This window comes from Palaemon carinicauda, chromosome 38, assembly GCF_036898095.1.
Source record: "Palaemon carinicauda isolate YSFRI2023 chromosome 38, ASM3689809v2, whole genome shotgun sequence".
NCBI lineage: Eukaryota > Metazoa > Arthropoda > Malacostraca > Decapoda > Palaemonidae > Palaemon > Palaemon carinicauda.
The window spans coordinates 32,174,978-32,198,239 of record NC_090762.1 but is presented as its reverse complement, the minus strand read 5'-3'; the positions used below and the strand labels follow the sequence as shown (position 1 = coordinate 32,198,239).

Below are 23,262 nucleotides of genomic sequence, written 5' to 3'. Positions count from 1 at the left end.
AATTAGGCCTCGTCTTAAAAGGGAGATGGATTAAACTTTCTTTTATTCAAATAACTTCTGACCAGTACTTTATCATTCTTTATATAGATATCACCGAAAAAGTTTATAGAACTACTTATTTTTTCGGTTTCTTGACCTATGCGACGGATTTATAGATATAATGTCAGAAGTATGACTCTATTTTTCTTTTTCCAAAGATCATCTGGCAAATGGCAAAGGTTAGTTACTTATGACGGCACAGAAACGAAGAGGCTGGAATGGCATCTGACGATTGAAATGGAAGTCCTCGTAAAGGAGAAAGGCAAACCTTTGTTACGTTATCTTTCTCTGCCGTAAGATATTGCATACAAATTGGGTTAGATTTTCAACTGAAAGAATCATTAAATATTATTGAAAGATAATAACTGGACTGGAACCTTCAATGCAGGAGTTACTCAAGGGGAACGAATTTAGCTGAAATATACTCTCTCTCTCTCTCTCTCTCTCTCTCTCTCTCTCTCTCTCTCTCTCTCTCTCTCTCTCTCTCTCTCTCTCTCTCTCTCTCTCTCTCTCAAATTCCTTTGGCAACATACATAAGAATTTCACTTAACCTAAAGTTAAGGGTCCGTTTTCTTCCACCTAAATATATTGTTATTGGTTATTCAGCTGAGGTCAAGTAAGCGAAAAAGCAAAGAGGAGTATAATCCCGGTAACTATTTTTAGACTCCTGTAAGTGGAAAATAAGCCAGGGAAAGAGAGAGAGAGAGAGAGAGAGAGAGAGAGAGAGAGAGAGAGAGAGAGAGAGAGAGAGAAAGTCAACGAAATTACACCCTTTTCCAGAATTGACATAAATCTTTTATATCAAAATTCGTTGGCTTACAATGAGACCCATGGACTAGAAATCAATTTCCTTTCTAAGACTGCAATGGAAAATGAAAAAAAAGGAAAGAAAAAAGAAGGCAGACAGACCTCTTGAACTTGGAAAATCTCCAAAAGACAAGAGGGCCATTTGGTACAAGACTTGGGGACTCGGCGGGTAGGCGGTATAGGGCCAATACGATTCATTTGACTGCACATTGTAAATTTTCTTACTCTGGTCAGATATATAGTATGTTATTACTGTTTCTAGTGTACGCGACCCGTCAAATGTGACTGCTAAATATTTAGATAGACATGCACACATAGATTCATCCCTTCCCACCCGCTCCCTCTTTCTGAACTGCAACATGGTAGATGCGGTTTCCGAGGGTACTTCTCGAGGTATTCGCTCTTACCAGGGTATGACTTTTCCTTCTATCCCCTACCCGAGGTATGTGGAGAGACAGAGTAGTTATACGTCTCCTCAGTGTGACCGGATATATATATATATATATATATATATATATATATATATATATATATATATATATATATATATGTATGTATGTATATATATATATGTATGTATGTATATATATATATATATATATATATATATATATATATATATATATATATATATATATATATATAGGGGAGAATATTGTTGGAAATCGGACAACCTATGGAATAAAGATGAAAGGCCCTTTTCTGGTAAGTTGCCATGCAATGAATCGCTAAGATAAGACACCAGAAAGGAGAGGGATGATAAAGTAATGAAGAAAATGAGTGAAAAAAAGCTCTGTTTCTCTTACGTTACTGGTCAAACGAAAACATCAAATGCGAATTCTGTAATGTTATAAAAGAGGTTATCTGTATCAGGAATTCAATAAACTAGTCCTTTATTTTGTTATAATCGGCTGTCCTGGCATCAGCAAGGGTTCTTCTTCGGGAAACCTTCATAGTCATGTATAGCTCATATGCAAATAAATGCAAATTTTCACTTTAAAAAAGAAGTAAGAAGAATGTTTCATTCACTGAGATTTATCGTATTCACACCGTCAAGAAACCGACGTAAATTCAGCATAATCCAATCCTTGAATTAAACAGTATTATCGACCTTTCACAGTCAACGAACAAATAGGAAAAGTCGCTTATGTTGCGGAAAATAAGAATGAAAACCAACCTTTTCAGAGTCGTTGAACCATGATGGCTCTCTCATCGCTGAGAACCCAGCACGATACAAATTGGTCCAGCGAATAGTCGAACTTTTAATGAGCAAACATTAGGTTTCATCCTGTGTGTTTGAATGAGATCTCAACACGTTTTAATTTGTGGTACGTTTTAAAGAGTAGTTCTTTGTACTGCATGAGAACGACTTTTGAAAGACGTTTAAAATGTAATGGAAATTGTTGTTGGTGGACTAAAAATAGACGGAAGTCTCTCGGCGCAAGTTTTGTTGTTATTAATAGACACGTTGAGGATTTGTGCAAATGTGATGCGAAAATCAAGGTCAAGTTCAACGGCTGGATCATGAGGTCCCTTGGTGATTTAAAGTCTTTACGCTTTTAAGTATTTATAGAAATATATGTAATTCAGGTGTTTGTAGAAATACGTTCTATTCAAGTGTCTCGTTCAGGTATTTTTAGAAACTTTTTGATCTAAAATATGGAAATTTATTTTGTTGTGGCATTAAGAAATTTGATTTTCTTCTAATATTTATTGAAATATATTTCGTTTAGGTATTTGTATAAATATATTTCATTTAGCCATTTCTGGAAACATGATTCCTTTAGGTATTTTAAGAATTTAATTATGATAGGTCATATGGTAAGGACTGTATCCTTGATAGCTCACATGGCAATGAATTTACTTTGTACAAGTTACATGGTAATACGTAAAGACAAAAAATGCACTTTTGATAGGTGAGTGGACAATAAATATGGACTTTATCTTTGACAGGACACATTTCAATTTATCTTTGATAGTTACACGGACGAGGAATTTACTTTTGACTGGGCTTTTGGTAATGAATATGGGTAATGAATTTACCTTTGATTGATTGCATTTTAAGGAATATGGGAAAATAACATATTTTTGATAGGACGCAAGACTTAGAATACTGGCAAAGAATTTTCCTATGACATGTCATGTCATTATATCTTGGTTAATACAGTCAAAGAATTTACATTGTATAGTTTACATAGCAGTAAACACTGGCAAGAAATTCACAGTCGATAAGTCCTATGATAATGAATAATGGGCAGGAATTTTCTTATGATAGGTCATGTGACTGTGAAATCAGACCAGGAATTTGTCTTTGGTAGGTCACATGAAATTTACAAGGAATGTTATCATCAATAGGTCACATGGCAGGGGGCATGGAATTGATTCTAAGCAAAAGTTTCCCTTTGATATGTCATATTGCATTTAATACAGCTAATGAATTTACTCGGCAATTAAATGAATCTTTGACAGATTACATGGCAATGAATACAATCATAGAATTAACTTTTCATAAGTTACATGGCAATGAATACTGGCTAGGAATGTATCTTTGACAGCTCACATGGCATTGAATACGGGATAGGAATCCACCTGATAGGTAACATGGCAGTAGATATGGGCAATTAATTTTCGTTGAATGGGTTATATGGGAGAGAACTTGGGCATGGAATTTAGCTTTAACAAACAGCAATTTTTCCAACTCCAGAAGATTATCTTGCTCTTATTTCCAAGAAATGGAAGTGCTGTAGGAAAATTAGAAATTAAAAACAGTGAAGTGAAATCTTCAGTGTTTCCAGCGTACACAAAGTGTGCCACTTGACCAATGGCCTAAAGTTACAGAGATCTCTGCTATGTTCTGTTTAGGTTTCCTGGTCACTTTGAGTCTCTCTCTCTCTCTCTCTCTCTCTCTCTCTCTCTCTCTCTCTCTCTCTCTCTCTCTCTCCAAATTTGAATATGATAGGTAAACGTCCAGCTTTGAGAATTACGTTGTTTTATTTTCAGGTTCGCAAAAACCCTTCTAGATTAATACATCAGTAATTTTTAACAAGAAATGACATGGTTAATATTATAAAAACAAATGCAATTATAACGAGGAAACAGCTCGCTCTTCATTTCCGTATGACGTGATGAGCCTCATACTGACTTTCATATTTATTTCCGGGAACTGAACTCAAGTGGAAAGACTTATTCACACGTTGCGAAAAAACTCGACTTTAATCTCAAATTTCATAGCGAATGCACGTTTTCGTGAAGAGAACTGACTTCCAAGACGAGGATGATTTAGGAGTAGATGCAAATACCTTCGGTAATCCTTGCGTCGCTTAGGTTACAGTTTGATAATTTCATGCTAAATATGCTTATGACCTATCATAAGAAAATTCCTGCCCATTATTCATTATCATAGGACATATCGACTGTGAATTTCTTGCCAGTATTTACTGCTATGTGAATTTTATATATATATATATATATATATATATATATATATATATATATATATATATATATATATATATATATATTTATTTATTTATTTATTCATTTATATTTATATAAATTTACATATATATATATATATTTATATATATCTATATAAATTTATATATATATATATATATATATATATATATATATATATATATATATATATATATATAATAATAATAATAATAATAATAATAACTATATTTAGTGTGTGTAGGTATATTATGCCTTCTTTATGAAGGCATGCTAAGCATAGTATTTTTTTTTTCTCTATTTAAGCCAATGTAAGGTTATAGTAAAAGTCTGCCATTGATACGACATAAGATGAAATTGACCTCTTCAGAACACTTATCCATCTTAGATTTTGAAGTGTTTGGAGAATACATCTGATTAAATTTCAACATTGCAAACGCGCCCATTTACTCATTATTTCTCTTTTAGTTCAGTTTCACATGTGCCATTTTTTCGTGCTGCTACTTTAATTACCTTTTCTGGTAAATTATTTTCATTAAATAAATATTTTATACAATAATTTTTTACATAAAATATTGTGAATCCAAATATAATCATATGCAATCGTTTGAATTTATGATGTACATAAAAACCATTAAGAAAATCTGGTTGCTTAATTAGTAAGGCAACTTTTAGTGAATACTTTGATGTATCTTTGACCCAGATAGGCTACACTAGAGGACCCAATTTTGGGAGGGAGATGGTCGGAGTGCTGTCATTGTACTTCACGTGGATCCCTGTTGACATTACTCTGGGGTCTTTATAGCGTTCCTTCTTTTTACCCTTCTACTTTGCTTCATTTCTTCCATCTTGCTGTCCAACCTCTTGTAGCTTTTCCCTCATAATGTAATTATAGGGTTTAACCCTTGAGTAGTGGTTCTCAGCCTTGTTTGACCCCTTTCACCACATGTCAGAATGTAATTTCACACTCATTTACGAAAGGGAATTCCAAATAATATGCATCTATTACAAAAAAGACAAAAAAAAGTTCATGTTTTTTTTTTTTTTTCATATTAAGGCATCTAATTTACAATTTTTCACGGATTGTTTTTATAGTGCTCCTCGAGCGCTCACAGGCAATAAAAATCAACATTCTAACAGCTTGAGTTTGCCAACCTATGATCTCAATCTCCCCCTTGAACATCTTAAATCACCCCTGTGGAAAATTCCCCCTAGCTAAGCTCCCCTTCACCAAGGTGCTTTTTGGCACTTCGATGGCAAAAAGATCCTTTAGAAAATCATTAATTTTATGCATCTTAAAAAGGCATATGAGGAAGCAAGTCTATAGATGTACGAAGTCTAGAAAAAAGACATTCTTTTAATGATGTGGGCCACGTAACATTGAAGAATGTGTTAGCTGTAAAATTTAGATATCTTAGGCGAGATGAAGCTTTGAAAAAAAATTGACGATCCTCAAAATATGTAAATGTACAGGAATCTTGAGCCTTGGGAGTTTTTGGCTCTATATGGGTTTGAATGAATATTGGGCGCATATCACTGGGCCTGAAGATCCTTTGAGCTATGTATTATGCAACTTTGAAGGATGTTTGATCTATGTAACTTCGAAGGACATTTAATCTATATAACTCTGAAGAACCATTGAGCTATATAACTTTGAAGAACATTGAGCTATGTAACTTTGAAGGATATTTGATCTATGTAACTTTGATGGACATTTGAGCTACGTAGCTTTGAAGGACACTTGAGCTATGCAAATTTGAAGGACATTTTAGGTTTGTAACTTTGAAGGATTTATGACTTGTGTGGCTTTGAAGAAGTGATGAATAGTTCAATACATGAGTAATTTAAGTGTTAGGGTTTCGAGCTAAAATTTTGGTAATGTACTCGATGAAAAAAAAAAAATTCGTTGTAAGATAAAACTTGGGTTACTGTTGAGAATGGAAATTTATCGCTGTTATAGAACTACATGCTAAGTAATGATTTCCATCTTCTACAACTTTTCATAAATTTCATAAATTTTATCTCCTTGTGCTTCGTAAGTATTTTTGAAAACTAATATTTTCCGATATTTCTATAATTTCTACTGATTCTTGTCTCGAAATATGGTAAAGGATTATTTTTCTGTTTGGGGTCCACAGAATATCTCTATTCTGAATATTCATTCATTTATCTCGTTTTGGTTAAGCTTCCCTCTGCCCCAGTACTAACATTTTCGTGCTTAAAATCAGCGAAATGGATCAAATAGTACTTAAATATATAGACAGCGTAGGGTATGTACTGTATTTAGGGTTGAATTCTCTCTCTCTCTCTCTCTCTCTCTCTCTCTCTCTCTCTCTCTCTCTCTCTCTCTCTCTCTCTCTCTCTCTCTCTCTCTCTCTCTCTCTCTCCAAAAATAAGATATTTATAGTAATCCCCATAATAAATCAGGGGATTAGGGGTGAAAATAGCTAAAAATACCCTTTAGCTTCAAAGCCTGGCAGAAAATAACCACATGCCATTGTTTCAAGGGTTAAATGCGAAAACAAAAAGGGGTAGTATAAATAAATAGTATTAAAGCATAGGCAAGAGGCAGAAAGATCATTTGATGCTGTATCTAAGAACAAAACCAGGTAAAAATAGCCCACACAAAAATAATATTAAAAGCTTGAATATAAAGAAAAATTCTTTTAATTTTATTCCCAAATCAGGCGGCGTTTCTATTTAGGTATATTAAGGTCGGCATTGTCACTTAAATAGAGGCCAATGCAATAATTGCTACATTATAAACAATAGAAAAATTATCCAGAAATCATTAATTCGAAATGTTGAAGAGCCCAATTATACGAAGGGAAATGAAGAGAACTGAGGTAGAAAACCTGAAATCATATCAGCTATGTTGAATCCTTGATGCTTCCACCTACTTGAGATTCTTGTTGCTTGGCAACCGGGGAAGAGTCTATCCCATCTCCCTCCTCTCTGCCATTCTAACATAGAGATTTCAACATCCTCTGGAAAGGGCAAAGTTTAAGATGCGCGGTTTTGTTCGTACGTTTACCGATTGCAAGGATCGTAGGACCTATGGTTTCTGAAGTGTGAGTGTGAGTGTTCACATTACTTCAGAGTAGATGTTGTATCATAACAGTTGTTTAGTAGGGACTGTCAGAGGGGTATCATAATTTTTTGAAGGTTTTATGACACCTGGTTTAAGGTTGTTACTGAGCTTACGATATTTCTTATTCTTTATTCATTACTTCTCATATAATTTATTTATTTCCTCATTTCCTTAACTCATTGGGCCAGAACTTCTTGTAGGAGCCCCTGGGATTGTAGCATCTTGTTTTTCCAACTAGGGTTTTAGCCTAGTTAGTAATGATAATAATCATATAGTTTACTGTCTTACTTCAAGGACATTTGGCTAGATATGAATACATATTGAAAATAAGACTTCTATCCTGTGCTTATTACCTCTTGATGATCGTAACTAAAGAAACGATCTATTCTTTTGCGTTTTGAAAACAAGCGCTTTCACAACTTTACGTTTCCCTTGATATAAGAAGGGAAAACTTATCATGGGTCCAACCAACTTTAATTCTGTACCACCAACCCACCAACTCATTCACAAAACTAGAAGCATTACCTCAGCCTCGCGTCTTTTGCAGGGATTGCGTAACAAATGTTGGAAAAACCTGTTGAATATTTGGATTTCGCCCAGAAAGTCGAACGAGAAAAACACTAATCTCACCTAATGCGATTCAATTACTATGACAGCGGAAAGAATTACTTATATGGAGGGATGGAATGGTTATATGCTTCACTTTGACATAAGAAATTAGCTGACAAGTATACGCAGCACAGTCATTGTCCTCATAAATATCTTATGTTCTTTCTGTCAGCAAAACTGTACTTTGTAATCTGGGCATAAAAAAGTAAAATCACTCTTGGCACTCAACCAATACACTAAGTGGCAACTCTGGCTTGATTAACATCTAGGACTATGTCCGTTACATACGTTCAATTTAGGATTCATTTAGGATGAGATCCCCCAAATATGTGAATGAAAGGGAATTGTATAATCGTGATATGAGCTGGGGGTGGATGGGACAATGTAGTTTCATAGTTACCAGTTAGCAGGACAAGGTTTTTTCCTCTCTTCCAACATGATTTTGATTGTAATAAATTACCACTACACTTTCAGGTCATTACTTTATAGAGGAGTGTAATTTAACTAGGCCACGTAGTTAATTTTGTTACTCTATATGTTCCCCTAATCAGAGTATTAATGGAATATGCAGTTTAGATAAGCTGTTAAGTAGTGATAATTGTAATTTTTGTTAATTTAACCTTGTTCTTTGACAACGCTGGGTTATGCTTCTTGAGTAATTAATAAAAACCACGAATTTGCTAATTCAACTCAAGGTTCCCCCAAGCAAAATACTAAGAAAAAGGATGCCAAACACTCCACCCAGAATATTAAGTAAAGCAATAAATATTCCTAACAAATGAGGAAATTACACGATTATTGGTCATGAGATTCTAAAAGTATAAGGAGCAAACACCCTGTGGCATATTATTAAGTTTAATAATGATAAAAGTAAGCTTGAAAATTAAGTGGTTATTGTTAATTGACTTTCAAAATTCCAGTTTACGGAACTAAGTGCAGTAGCTGCTATACCATATCCTTTTAAACATACGTCGAACAAGTTTTATTTATGATATTGGATATACTCTAAACCGAGGAACTAATTGTATTTGTAGCCGAGTATATCTTTTAATTTATCATTATATTAATTCACAAAAACTGGTGATAAAAGACCGGAGAAATTATCGCCCTATAAGTTTACTCTCAGTAATATAGGAAATATTTACAACGATCATATTAGGCCGAATAGAAACACAGATAAACTTTTATCAGGCAAGAGCATAGGCAGGATTTAGAAGTGGGCATCCAGCAACTGACCACATCTATGTATTTATGGAAAAATCAGCAGAGTATGACAAACCACTATGTATGGCATATATAGTCTATGAGAAATCTTTTGATTCTGTCAAAGCTTCAGGAGTAATGAAAGCCCTTCAAAGACAAGGAATAGATGAATCTTGAAGTAGAACACATGTAGATACCTATATAGGAAATACAGCAATCGTAGAATTACATAAAGATATTGCGAAAATCCTAATTGTAAAAGGAGTTAGACAAGGAAATATCTTCCCTCCTAAATTATTCACTTTCTCCTAAATTATTCACAGCATGCCCAGAAGTTTTTAAAATTTTAGATTAGGAAACTGTAGGATTAACATTAATGGAGAACTCCTTAACAATTTGAGAGTTGCAAAAGACATAGTTCTCTTTAGTGAATCGTGGGAGGAATAGCAAAAGATGATAGAATATTTGAATAGAGAAAGCAGAAATGTAGGACTGAAAATTATTATGAGTAAAACTAAGATAATGTTCAAAGAAAATGCAGAGATAGCAAATAAGAATTATGGACGAACCTCTGGAAATTGTTGATGAATATTTGTACCTAGGATAGACAGTACTTGTTTCCCCAGGATATAAAACCAAAATCAAAAGAATAATAAACATGAGATGGAGAGCTTTTGATAAACAAAATGACATTATGAAAATCAAAATTCCACTTTCTCTAAAAGGAAAAGTAATTGATCAAATGGTCCTACCAGTATTAACTAATGCATCGGGAATTTGAAGCCTTATTAAAGCCTCAGAACTTGAGCTAGTTACAACTCAAAGAGCTATGGAAAAAAATAATGGGAATAACACTAATATACAGAAAAAGAGCAGCAAGGATACGAGAGCAAACCAAAATAGAGAATATTGTAACATGTAAGAGAAAGAAATAGTCATTGGCGGGATACATATGGAGAATGACATATACTAGATGGACATCAAGAATAACAGAATTAGTCCATAGTGATTTCAAAAGTAGTAGGGGAAGGAAGAGGAAGATGATGGATTGACGAGCCAAGAAAATTGGCTGGTATAGACTAGCAATGATAGACAATAAATAGACGAAAGTGGACGGACATGTCTAAGGATTTTGTCCTGCAGTGGACTAATAACGGCTGATGATGATATCTTTTAAAACGTTGAATGGAACAAGCTGTATTTGTAGCCGAGTATATCTTTTAAAAGGTCGAGTCGAACAAGTCATATTCATTGCTGACCATATCCTTTCAAACATGACTCGAACAAGTATTTCTAGCATTGCATATACGTTAAAACGTTACTTTAAGCAAGTTGTATTCTTAGGAGTAATACATCATTAAATATAAGTTTGTTTGAAGACAATATTGGAAAGAATCAGATATACCTCTTGAGATCAGAAAGTGGCAACAAAATCTGTCGCCTAAGAACTGAGGATCGGTTTGTTTTGGTGCCAGTTGCGCAGTGCCGTTGCTTGATGGCACCCACGAGAGTCAGAATGGCACTCCGTATGTTATGATTAGGTCAACGGAGAGAAGAGGCCGTTGATCTTTTTAGGATATTCGCTTATAAAAGTATAATGGGATTCATTTCGACATCAAACGATTTATCAACCTAATAAAAATATTTCATAATGAATAATATTTTCAATAGTAACAGGATTTTAAACAGTATTGTAAATATAATAAAAATCATGGGGTTGGTTGAGGGCCGCTATTGATTATAAGCATAATATAAAGCTATCTAAAATGGTATATAGATGTTTAAAGAAAATTCTTTACAGCAATATTACTTTAGAATTATTTGTTATCTTATTAAAATATAATTTCTTGTGTATAATAGTAACATGCATGAAAGATATTAATTGGTTAATATTATGTTAAGAAGGATATGTACAGGATAATCAGAGGTTATTCAGGGTCAAAGAGTGTCCATTAAAGTGTATTCAAATCAATATTTCATTGCTTTTTAATAATTCAACAATAATTTTGATTTACCCTTCATAGCACTTTGACCAGTTAATGAAAATTCTTATTCATTTTAAGCCGTTAATCATGAAACTTATTCTATCTTGTAGGCTTGACTATTGTATAGGAAGGAGGTTTGATGTATTTTTATGGTATTTTGACAATTATATATAGATTCATGCTTGTCTTCCGCATTATTGTATCCATAAAATGGGATTTTTACTTCCTAATGCAAGTCGTTCAATGCTTGAAATAAGAGTTACTCCTATCACTCTTTTAGTGGGATTGCTGTATGGGCGTATCCGATCCATTCTCAGACCCCCAACCTTGTCAAGAGGCGACAATCCTTTATTCATTTCCCCTTCAATAAATAACTTGACCTTTCTTCGCCGAGAACGAGATCAGTAAAGAAAGGTGTCAGAGATCTCCCTCAACGGGAGGCTTGTATGTCAGTGATTTGGGAGCTGTTGAAAACCTCTGATGCTTTCTTTAAACTAATGTACCCCAGCTGTCAAAAATGATGGATAAACATTTATGTAATTATATATGTACACACAAGCAACCATATATTCAACCTTTCCCAACCCCTCCCCCTTGCCTACCTACTACTCGATGGTTTGGCAATTTGTGGGAGATTGTTTCCGAGTGTACCTGTTGGGATACCCCCTCTCACCAGGGTATGACTACTACCTCCCCACTCATTCCCGAGGGACGGAGAGTGACTGACCTTTCGAGTTTGACAGGAATATATGTGTGTGTGTGTATATATATATATATATATATATATATATATATATATATATATATATATATATATATATACATATATATATGTATATATATACATATATATATGTATATATATATATATATATATATATATATATATATATATATATATATATATACATATATAAATTATATATATATATATATACACATATATTCCTGTCAAACTCAAATATACATATCTATCTATCTATACATACATACATATATATATATATATATATATATATATATATATATATATATATATATATATATATATATATATATATATATACTGTATATATATATACATATATATAGCCGAGAGTTAGTTCATTCGTAATGAAACCACAAATTAATTATTGACGTTTCCATTATAAATAATTATCGGGGTTTACTCCGCTCGTAGGATAAGTCACTTGTACCTTCGAGAGAGACATATTGACGTTGTCTTTGTAAACAAGTATATAGGGTTATTCCGTTCCTGGGAAACCATACGAGTTACTTGGGTCTGTGAAATGCGTATGGCTTATTTTCCCGCGTTGGGTTATCACCTTTAGACTGTATCATTCCTCTTTGCATTAACTATTATTCTTTCTTTACACATAGAATTAAAATACCGTAAATATGAAATTCTTAGGGCTTACTTTAAGTCTTTAAAAAAAAAAAAAAAAAAAAAAACGAATTTAATGAGTATGATTATGTAATATAGATTATGTCTATTAAGATTTGTAAATGTAATACTCTTATTAAAATTCATTATTAGATGGGCAGATTAATGGAAGTAACCGCAATATATTGTTCTATAATTGATCTTAATTAATAATTTATTATTACTTGTATGATTATTATCAGTGCTTTTAACATTAGCTACTAACATCATATCTTTATTATTATTTAGAGTTGTTATTGTTATTCACATACATGCTGCCTCGTTGAGGATGTCAGTATTAATGCCACATTCATCATTGTCATGACCTTCCTTACAATTATAGATTCGGGCACACTATTCTACGGTATCTTATTCTCTTCCTCTTGTTTTTTAAAAGTTTTTTTTAGTTTATATATGAAAGATTTATTTTAGTGTTGTTTCTGTCATTAAAATCTTTTATTTTATTGTTAATTACTTCTCTAGTAGTTTCCTTATTTCCTTTCCTCACTGGGCTATTGTCCTTGTTGGAGCCCTGGGGCTTATAGCATCCTGCTTTTTTCAACTAGGGTTGTAGCTTAGCAAGTAATAATAATAATAATAATAATAATAATAATAATAATAATAATAATAATAATAATAATAATAATAATAATAATTACTATTATTATTATTATTATTTATGCCCCACCTCCATCTGCTTACTGATTTCCTCAACCACCATTTTCATTGATCTGTTTCCTGCTCTGAATTTCTTATGCAGAAGAGGAGAAGGTGTGAGATTATTCTCATCTCCGTTACTACCGCATTATCCTCGTTTTCTTTCTCATTCTTACTTTTCCTTACTCTTACACATTGAGGTCATCTTCTTATTCGGAAAAGGGGCGGGTCTGAATTTCGTTTTGTCTGGGTTTTTCTTTACTCTAAATTATTTTTTTTTCTTTACTATCTATATATTTTCCCTTGCAGACATTTAATAGGTTTATTTTCGGTATTTATATACAGTATGGTTATTGTTTTCAAAGGTCTTATTTATATGAGACCCTCGGTTATATCAGTTGGCAGTAAAATTATATGTCTCCTTTAATGTCGACGAGAGAAAGAGTTATTTATTCCACTTTCCCTAGTTTTGGTAATGTTTCTAATCAGATTTTGTCCTCGGTGTTTGCTTTCACTTTTGTGCTCACTTTTATTGTTTTTATTTTGCGATTCATAATTTACAACCTTTCTCTCCTGCCTGTTAGTCACGCGGGTCCAAAAATGTCCAAGGAATGCACATGTTTGCATGTATTTACATGTACTGTATATGTGTGCTTATTGGGGTTTGAGAAAGTAGACTTCATGTACATTTATATACAGATGTATATGTTTGTGCGTGTGGAGTTGTGTCAGTTACATATCTGGTAAATATTACTATATAACTGATTCATATAAAAATCTATAAATATACTCGTTTTTAGTGTACATTAATTTAACGCAAAACTTATTTTCATTTATGGCGTATAATATTGAATTAAAGTTCTTTCATTATATTGATAAGTTACCTTTCATAGGTGTAAAAAAGTAGGAAACTGGAGTCTCTAGACTTTCTGTGTCTTATAGTTGGAAAAATATGCTCTTTTATATAGATACAATGAAAACGTTTCATGATTTATTTAATCTCAATCGCTTCGGAAAAGAATGAAGTACACGTCTTCACTTTACTTCACTTAGATGACGGGCAATATGATGCGAAGACTTCGCGACACGTTTCGTCACGTCCTGTTTCGTGAACTGCCAGAATAGCTGTAATATGATCTCTTGCCTCTACAAGAAAAAAAAAATAATAAAAAAAAGACAGACGTAAAAGCAATGTAAAGGGAGGAGGTGGTGCAAGTTTGAAAAAGTTATTGATAATGGAAAAGCAAATGTCATACTTGTTTATACCAACACACACGACCCCACACACACACGATTACGTAATTCATTATAGCAATGATTCGCATCCTTGTTCTAAACCTAAAACTTATATATTTACTACACTTGATACATTTTAGATTTAATGTCATTGATAATTATTCCTTTAAAAACAACATCTACTTCCCTTGCCATACTGGTGTACAAGCGTGCACAATTATATAAATATTTCATTAATTTCATTGTTTATAACATCTATTTTACACCTAATTAATTGATACTTATTCAGTTTTTGAAGTAAAAATGAAAATGACGTTGGAGTATAAATGAAATTTGTAATTATAGAGCACCAATATCTGTTATGCTAGTATGTTTTCAATCTGTGTTTTGGCGGGGCATATTTTCCGCTTTCTTTGCGGCTCGCGAAAGTAAGTTCCATTAAACGTAAATCGTGGAATTATGGTAATAAAGGTTTGTTGATAGCTAGACCTTTGTGTATTATCATCATTATTAATGTATTTATCAGTATGTTAGGTGTTCTAGTGTAAAGTTTGATGTTATTGTTATAAATGTTATTCCAATCATGCTCATGATAAACCAGCTGAAATTTGCAACAAAGCAAAGCTGCACGTATTATTTTTGCAGAATGTCACCGTTGTTATTGTTGGTATAAATATTGTCAACAATGATTGAGAGTCCTATCTTTTCGTCTATTTTCATCGCCATTGTCATTATCGTTGTTGTTATGACTACACATTGTTTTTCCTGCTTCTACCCCCAATTACATAGTGAGGTTCTAAATGCGGGAAATCATAAAGCAGGATACATTATTGTTTATTTGGGGTGGTTTCTTGTTTCGCTATCATTAGCTATACTTTAAATATTATTTTTTTTTTTACTTTGGTCTATAGTCCTGTGTCATTTCGCATAATATCTATTTTAATGTTTTAGGTCATTTAAAGTCTGAATGTATTATGACATGTGAATGAGTAATAACATTGTTTTCCTATGGTATGAGTAGTCCTTGAGGGAAATATGGTTTGTTTACCTTTCTGTTTTCTCTCTTGTTTACCAATAACAGATCAGAAAAGAAACATTAGTTTAAAAAGCCTTACCTATATTTGCATTCGGTGGGTTTCCAGCATTAGGACCCATAGGTCCTGGACCTCCTGGCATGGGTCCACGTGGGCCCCCAGGGCCAGGGAGACCAGGTCTAGGACTACGAGGTCCACCCATCCCATTCATCGCTAATCCACGTGGCCCCATTGGGCCCATTCCGGGGCGAGGGCCCATTCCTGGGGGCATTCCCCTTGGACCCATTCCAGGTGGTGGCATTCCTCTAGGTCCACCCGGTCGAGGTCCACCTCTTGGTCCCATTGGTCCCATTCCAGGAGGTCTCGGGCTCATTCCTGGTCCCGGTGGGCGGTTCATCCCAGGGCCTCCAGGTCCATTCATGCCAGGAGGACCACCTACACTTCCTGGGCCACCTGGTCCTCCAGGCATCATTGCACTGCCAGGACTTCCTGGTCCTCCAGGACCTGCTGGTCCACCAGGTCCCATTGGTCCACCGGGACCTGGACCACCAGGACCCATTGGGCCACCAGGGCCCATTGAGCCACCAGGACCCATTGAACCACCTGGGCCCATTGAGCCACCTGGACCCATCGGACCACCAGGGCCCATTGGACCACCTGGGCCCATTGAACCACCTGGACCCATTGGACCGCCAGGGCCCATTGGACCACCAGGACCCATTTGACCACCAGGCCCCATTTGGCCACCAGGACCCATTGGACCACCAGGACCCATTGGGCCACCAGGTCTTGCCCCCGGGCCACCAAATCCACCAGGCCCCATGTTTCCACCCATTCCCGGCGGTCTTGGCCCTGTCATGCCTTGCATGGGCCCACGAGGGCCTGCTGGACCACCCATTCTTATTAGGCCAGGGCTCTGAGGGCGCGGCGCTCCCGGTACAGAGCCACTTGGTGCGCCAGATGTAGGCTCCTCATTGCCCACGAGGGCATTCAGCATTTTATTTGCAAAACTGAACATGTTTGCTACTTATATTTTATCAAAATATCACTGTTTAACATCACAATAATTCACTATCATGAAAGGACACAATGTACAGGGTGGGAGTAAGGTTGGATGGAGGACAGGAGCCGCTGCCATCTCCTCAGTCGCTGCTCTACCGACGGTCTCCTGGATCAATATGGCGGCGGCCGCGTCCACTGAGTGCGCGGGGGGGCCGCCAGGCCTGCGCAACATTGATCTGAACTTGCTCAACACACCCGTCATCACACCACACACACGCCCACTCTGCCCTCTCGTATACTCTGTTTGAGTTCTACAGTTGACTTACGACCGCTTTCATCTGAATCATCAAAGGGACCAGTGATAAGCACCACTGCCTAATCACGGTGGGCAAAAAAAGAAAAAAAAAAAAAATAAATAAGAAAAAAAATAATTAAAAATTAATAAACAAGTTCCTGATATTTGATAAATAACGCAGGAGGAATGCGTTAAATGACGAATAAAGAATCACTGTCGTATAGTAGTCATCTTTTTTTGCCTAAGTTCCTGGTTAAAATAGAGAGCAATTATCTTCAGAAATATTTCAGTTGCGTAAAAGTGTGCATACCATTGCACCCAGGAAATAATGTATGCAGATGAGGTTTGTGTGTTCGTGTGCGAGTATGATGAATTTTATGAATTTCTTGTTAGGAGTTGTGCGTATCTTTTATCATCTTTTTTTTTCAGAATGATTCTTAGTTTTTTTTTTTAAATGACCTCTTGCAATGTGTGCGAGTTTGACTCTTAAGACACGAAAAGACAATTCCCCAGAAATCTTGGGCTATATAACATTTTAATTCATGAGATCGTAAAATATATATATCCGTTGATATTGTGTTGACAATTTATGCAATCTCATTAGCTTTTTCATTTCTATATGTGTCTAAATGATGAATATACATTTTCCATTTCTATATCACATAAAAAGTGTAAAATCTAAAGTTTAAATGAAACAGAGACGCCCACATTAATTATGAAAGAGTCGTTGTCCAGTGGTTGAGACTTGAGGCTTTGTTAACGGAATTAGGATGAAGTGAGCGTTTTCTTACTCTGAGGTTTTGAATCAAATGTTTTTCTTTTACTAGAAATTAGATTATTTCAATCCTCTTTGCTCGGTTAATTATCTATTATTTTCTCTGTGGTTTATTACTTTCTTTAATTTTTTAGCAGTAGGTGTCGAGTAATGGTAGCTTAGGATTTTATTTCAGTATTTTTCTTTCTTTGGCATTATGTTTTCTTTTAAGAAACGTTGTTGTTGTTCTTAGGGAGAAACGTTCTTACTATTTATAGCACAACTTCTTAAGTAGGTCACGGTTTTCGCTAAGACCGTTTATTTTTGGTCGTATATTTTCTCACACGCATCAAGAATTTAGTCATTTGAGCCGAATTGATTATTGCCAAAAAATGTCTGTTACTGCAATATTTCATTCTTCAGTTCCGAAATCTTGGCATTGGTTGTTCTTATTTATGGCATGGCAGTCCTTTCCGTTCGCAATTTCTAGTTTAATGGTAATGTATTTCACAAATGTTGAGTTTTCACATTATAGTGGGTCCCAACATTACTGGAGCCATAAGGGGCGCATCCTATATATTTTATGCAAATGAGCTGGAAGTTAGGCCTTTGCTTTACATTTCGAGGATACAAGTTTGCCCGTTTCACTTTGACAGGCTGAGAGTTACAACATACTTTTACCTTCGTCACCACATAAAACTCTTGTCTTTTATTTCGTACTTTGTTTAAGTCGTAAGGAAAGGTTTGCAAAGTTTATTTGAACCTATGAATACTATATCCTTCCACCCTTTTTTTTATCAAGGTTGAGTCGTTCAAGTTGTTTAGAAAAGCATAAAGCCGTGTCTAGAATGTTGTTATGGCATTATTTATCGTGTGTGTATATATATATATATATATATATATATATATATATATATATATATATATATATATATATATATATATATATATACGAGAGAGAGAGAGAGAGAGAGAGAGAGAGAGAGAGAGAGAGAGAGAGAGAGAGAGAGAGAGAGAGAGAGAGAGAGAGAGAGAGAGAGAGAGAGAATTTAAAGTGACGAAAATTATTACGTATTTCCTAGCCACCCTTTTTGTATACAATGGTGTCCATTGTCAACATACATAAGGCTTTTTTTTTAAGGATCTTTGTTTTGTTCTCGAAACGTACTTTTTTTTTCGGTATCTCGTATCTGAAACGAGAACATCGGCTGGAACCACCCGTCGTAACGCGGACTCGAATGGCAGCAGAGAAATGGGGATGTTGGAAACTCCCAAGAAACCTCGGAAATGGGGCAGACCGAAGGGCACGTCCCAGCCTCTTTTGTTTGTTTCTCCGCTGGAGGGGAAAGAAGCTCGGCGTTGCCTTAGGTCGTAGACTCTCTGAAATTGAACTCTTTCCAGGGTGGAAAAAAAGCTGAGAAGTGGCTGGGTTAATGCAATGTTGCAAAGGATTTGCCACTGCAGCCATCAAACGTAAAAATTAATGTTATATTTAAACTCTGTTATCAAAGTCTTTAGCAAAATCATGAAGTATTGGCTTTACGTAAAGAAGAAAACGTATCTAGTGTTACATGCCTTAAATCAAACAACGTAAATGGTTGAACTATCATATGCTGGCAAAGTTAACGAATGTATTTTAACAATTAGCCCTCAAATAGCTCATAATGTATAAACGTTTTCTCCTCGTAGATACTATATAAAAAAAAGCGGAATGTTCAAATAATGAAATTAACTCCGGTTAGTGGGCTCTTAGTCAAACCAGCGCAATATTATGCAATTAATTTTAAAAGCCTTGCAACAATTCTTCGCCTAACCCACCATGAAATGAAACCGTCTTAACCAATATGTCTCTTCTTGCTCTGACTCAAAATTGCCTCTTGAATTCGAGGGAACTTTTACTCATTTCTTTCTATTTATTCTTCTTGCGTTAATCACTGGCATGACAGTTTTCTTATTACAAGAGCAATCCGGTTTATTTATACGGCCTTTTAGACTACTTTGTTTAAACTGAAACATTATTTCTCCGTATTTCTTTACGAAGATTTTTTTTTTCTTTTTGTAATTTCTACTGACTGCTTATGTATGTATGTTTATAGCAGCCATTTTCTACCCGAGGCTTAATTAGCGGATACACAGATTCTCTCTCTCTCTCTCTCTCTCTCTCTCTCTCTCTCTCTCTCTCTCTCTCTCTCTCCTCTCTCTCTCTCTCTCTCTCCTAATGACAATCGTAGCGCCTAGTCTCTCTTTTCCTGACTCGGTATGTCCTGTATAGCGGCTACTCTCTCTCTCTCTCTCTCCTCTCTCTCTCTCTCTCTCTCTCTCTCTCTCTCTCTCTCTCTCTCTCTCATTGCTGTCAGTTTCTTACGTTCTCTAACCGTATGTGGCCATTCTCTTATCAGTTTCTCTTTTCCTGCCTCCGTGTTCCTCTCAAGTGACTACCCTGTATGTGTAAGTGTATGCGCCCGCGCGTGCGTGCGTACATGTGTGTGTGTGTGTGTGTATGTGTGTGATTTTTAGCGGCTACTCTCTCTCTCTCTCTCTCTCTCTCTCTCTCTCTCTCTCTCTCTCTCCTCTCTCTCTCCTCTCTCTCTCTCTCTCTCTAATTTCCAATCTTTGTTCGTGCTTCTCTCTTTCCTTTTTGATATCAAGTGAAATATCCTTTCGGCATAGTTTCATTTTCTTTTTAATGGAAACAACCTTTTATCACGCTGTTGTGTTCTGAGCTTGGCATTTATATACAAGCATCTTCTCTTATTTTACTTTTTTAAATTATCAACTAAAATATTCTAGACATCGTCTTCTTTGGCCCTTTTTTCGCTTATTTGCTCTTATTTTTGTGTGGGAGGATACGAGTTGAGTTAACTTATAGTCCATTTCAATCGCATGTGAGCAGATTTTAAACAAACAAACTGAAATGTTAGGTATAGAAGTTTGATTTCCCTTCCCAAACACGTTCTAACATCATTCCCATAGAGCTCTTAGGGCTAATGTTCTAGCCTTTAACAAGGAAGCCCTTGAAGACCAAACCGCACCTCCCTAAAATTAAGTTTTCCCACGTCAAAACTACTTTTTTTTCTCTCCCGAGTCGAGATTGACTTATTGAGCTGACAAATCTCTTCCTTTTGGTAATAATAAATCCTAAAGTTATATTTATATTGTTCCCTGATGATAAAACAAGACTAATGTTGTTGGTCAACTTCCTAGAAATGATCAAACCTGTGTGTAACTATAGTATGAAGACATATTATAAACAACGAAACAGACCTGAGCAGACTTTTTTTGGGGGTAAGCAGAAAAACTGAACCAAAGCAACGAAAGGGTGTGAAGATTATCAAGCACAAAATGTTTGATTTTATAATAATATTTGTTTCTGATTTATTCTGCAGACTTTGAATATGAAAATAAATGTACTAAACTGTAATCAAGGGTCAGAGATTCTCTCTAAAAAATCTAAATAAACTCGTAAGCAAAATAGTTGGTATAATCGTTTGTAATTATAAATCTTGATTTCTGTTTACCTGTTTTTGCAATTGTTACTTACATCGCCATATTGGATTTGATTTTTACTTTTCTAGTAGTTTTTACCATTTTAATATCTCCGTTTTTTTTATTATTTAGTCCTAAGATTATATTACCCAACTTGATCATAATCCTATATTATTTAATCACTTGTGTTCATCCCTACCCGTGGAAAGCTTTATAAGAAATTGATGTTTTATTAATACTGTATTGAACTGTGTGCACCATTAATATGTCATAGTTTGCGAATAATGAATCTTTTATTCCTGAACTGTATATCAATCTCTGGCACCGTCTTCAAGTTAGTTCTTTATGCATGTTACATAAGATTTTTCTTAATTCAGGTCATTCATTGCACTTAGATCCCTGGACGTACCATCTTGTACGTAGTACTATATATGCAGTTAATTCTAACAGCCATGCCTTCACCATCATAAGGCACAATACTACACAGGATTCTAGAAGTTTTATACCAGCTATGACCAGATTGTGGAAGAATCTTCTTAGTCAGGCAGTTGAATCGGTTGAAGGGGTTGTGGTGGCTGATGTGGTAACGTCCCTGACTGGTGAAGGGCCAGACCGTGGTTCGGGTCCCGCTCAAACGCGTTAGTTTCTTTGGTTGCTGCAATCTCACCTTCCTTGTGAGCTAAGGATGCCAGCAGCCATTGCCTGGCCCTCCTTGATCCTAGCTTGGGTGGAGAGGGCGCCTAGGCGCTGATCATATGCATATATGGTCAGTCTCTAGGGCATTGTCCTGCTTGATAGGACAATGCCACTATCCCTTGCCTCTGCCATTCATGAGCGGCCTTTAAAACCTATAAAATTCAGAATTTCAAACTCTTTTAGAAATGCGTTTTTGTTGAGCAGATTGACATAAGTCAAGTCTTATAGTATACATATGACTGGTTTGTTTTAAATTAGTTACTGATCTTAGAGTATTTTATGTGTTCATATTCACTACTTATGTAAAGTTTATTTGCTGTCCTTATTTCCTTTCCTCATTGGGCTACTTTCCTGTTCGAGCGCTTGGGCGTGTAGCATTCTATTTTTCCAACTAGGGTTGTAGCTTAGCTACTACTACTACTACTACTACTACTACTACTACTACTACTACTACTACTACTACTACTAATAATAATAATAATAATAATTATAATAATTATAATAATGTTGTAGTGGGTTTTCATCTTCACCCGTTTCTGTGACTAAGGGTCGTGATTCCAAGATACGTTAAAATATTAGGTAATTTAGGTCTTGTCTTAGTATTCTAATAGAAATATTCCCAAATTTCCCTGTAAAGGGAATCATCATAGTTGGATGACCTATGCATTACTGGCGCCATTGTTAAAAGTAGTTTAATCAAACATTCAATGTCAAAAATTTGCATTAAAATATCGGTAAAAGTCTGGCAACATTTATTCCAGGACTTTTACCGCTTTAAAACTGTTATATTGACGTAAAAGAGTGATATCACAGTCACCATTCCATGAAAGATAATAGCAAAGTAAGGTAAAATTACGGTCGTCTGTATTTTACTGAAACACGGTTGAGAACAATACATTTTTGCCGAAAATTTCCGGTTAAAATTACGGTTTTTTTGTAACAGAGTTTACTTAGAATGATAAAGGGGGTTCCTGTATTATTATCCTTCACTATTCCATTACAATAATAAAGTTTATTAAAGATTGGCCTTCAGTAATACCTATACCAGAATTTATATTTTCACATTAAAGACGGCGTCAATGACCTTAGATATCAGGATGCCTGAAAACTTCAAATCAATCTATCAATCACATTAAAGAAACTTATAAAGGAAATTGTTTTCAGAAATATCTATTTACGATATGTATCACGGAGGATATAAACGATCAAACCATCAAATGAAACAGCTGTTCTTCAGGTATTAGTTAGCTTCATCTATGAAAAACTCAATATATTTTGTCATAAAGAAAATCTACACAAATATTCCTTCCTACCGAATGACTAAAGTAATGTCTTCGAGATCTGATATTTTCATTCCATCGATGCAAGTGTAACAAAATGTGAAGATCCCCGTCGTACAAATAAGACCGTGAGATGTCCTGGGCCTTTTAAGTATTACAAAAGAGCTCCTGGTTGTCTGCCATTCCTTAATGCAATGCGCCACTGGTGA

The 23,262-nt window shown here is 35.1% G+C and overlaps 1 protein-coding gene across 1 annotated transcript in view; it reads right to left on the bottom strand.

Moving 5' to 3' along the window:
- Positions 1-16,703, bottom strand: part of LOC137630529 (uncharacterized) — a 315,029-nt gene extending 298,326 nt beyond the window's left edge. Inside the window, exon 1 of the mRNA XM_068362046.1 lies at positions 15,622-16,703. Within this exon, the coding sequence (XP_068218147.1) occupies positions 15,622-16,558 (937 nt within the window). The 5' untranslated portion in view covers positions 16,559-16,703. The remainder of the gene's footprint in view (positions 1-15,621) is intronic.
- Positions 16,704-23,262: the final 6,559 nt, after the last annotated feature.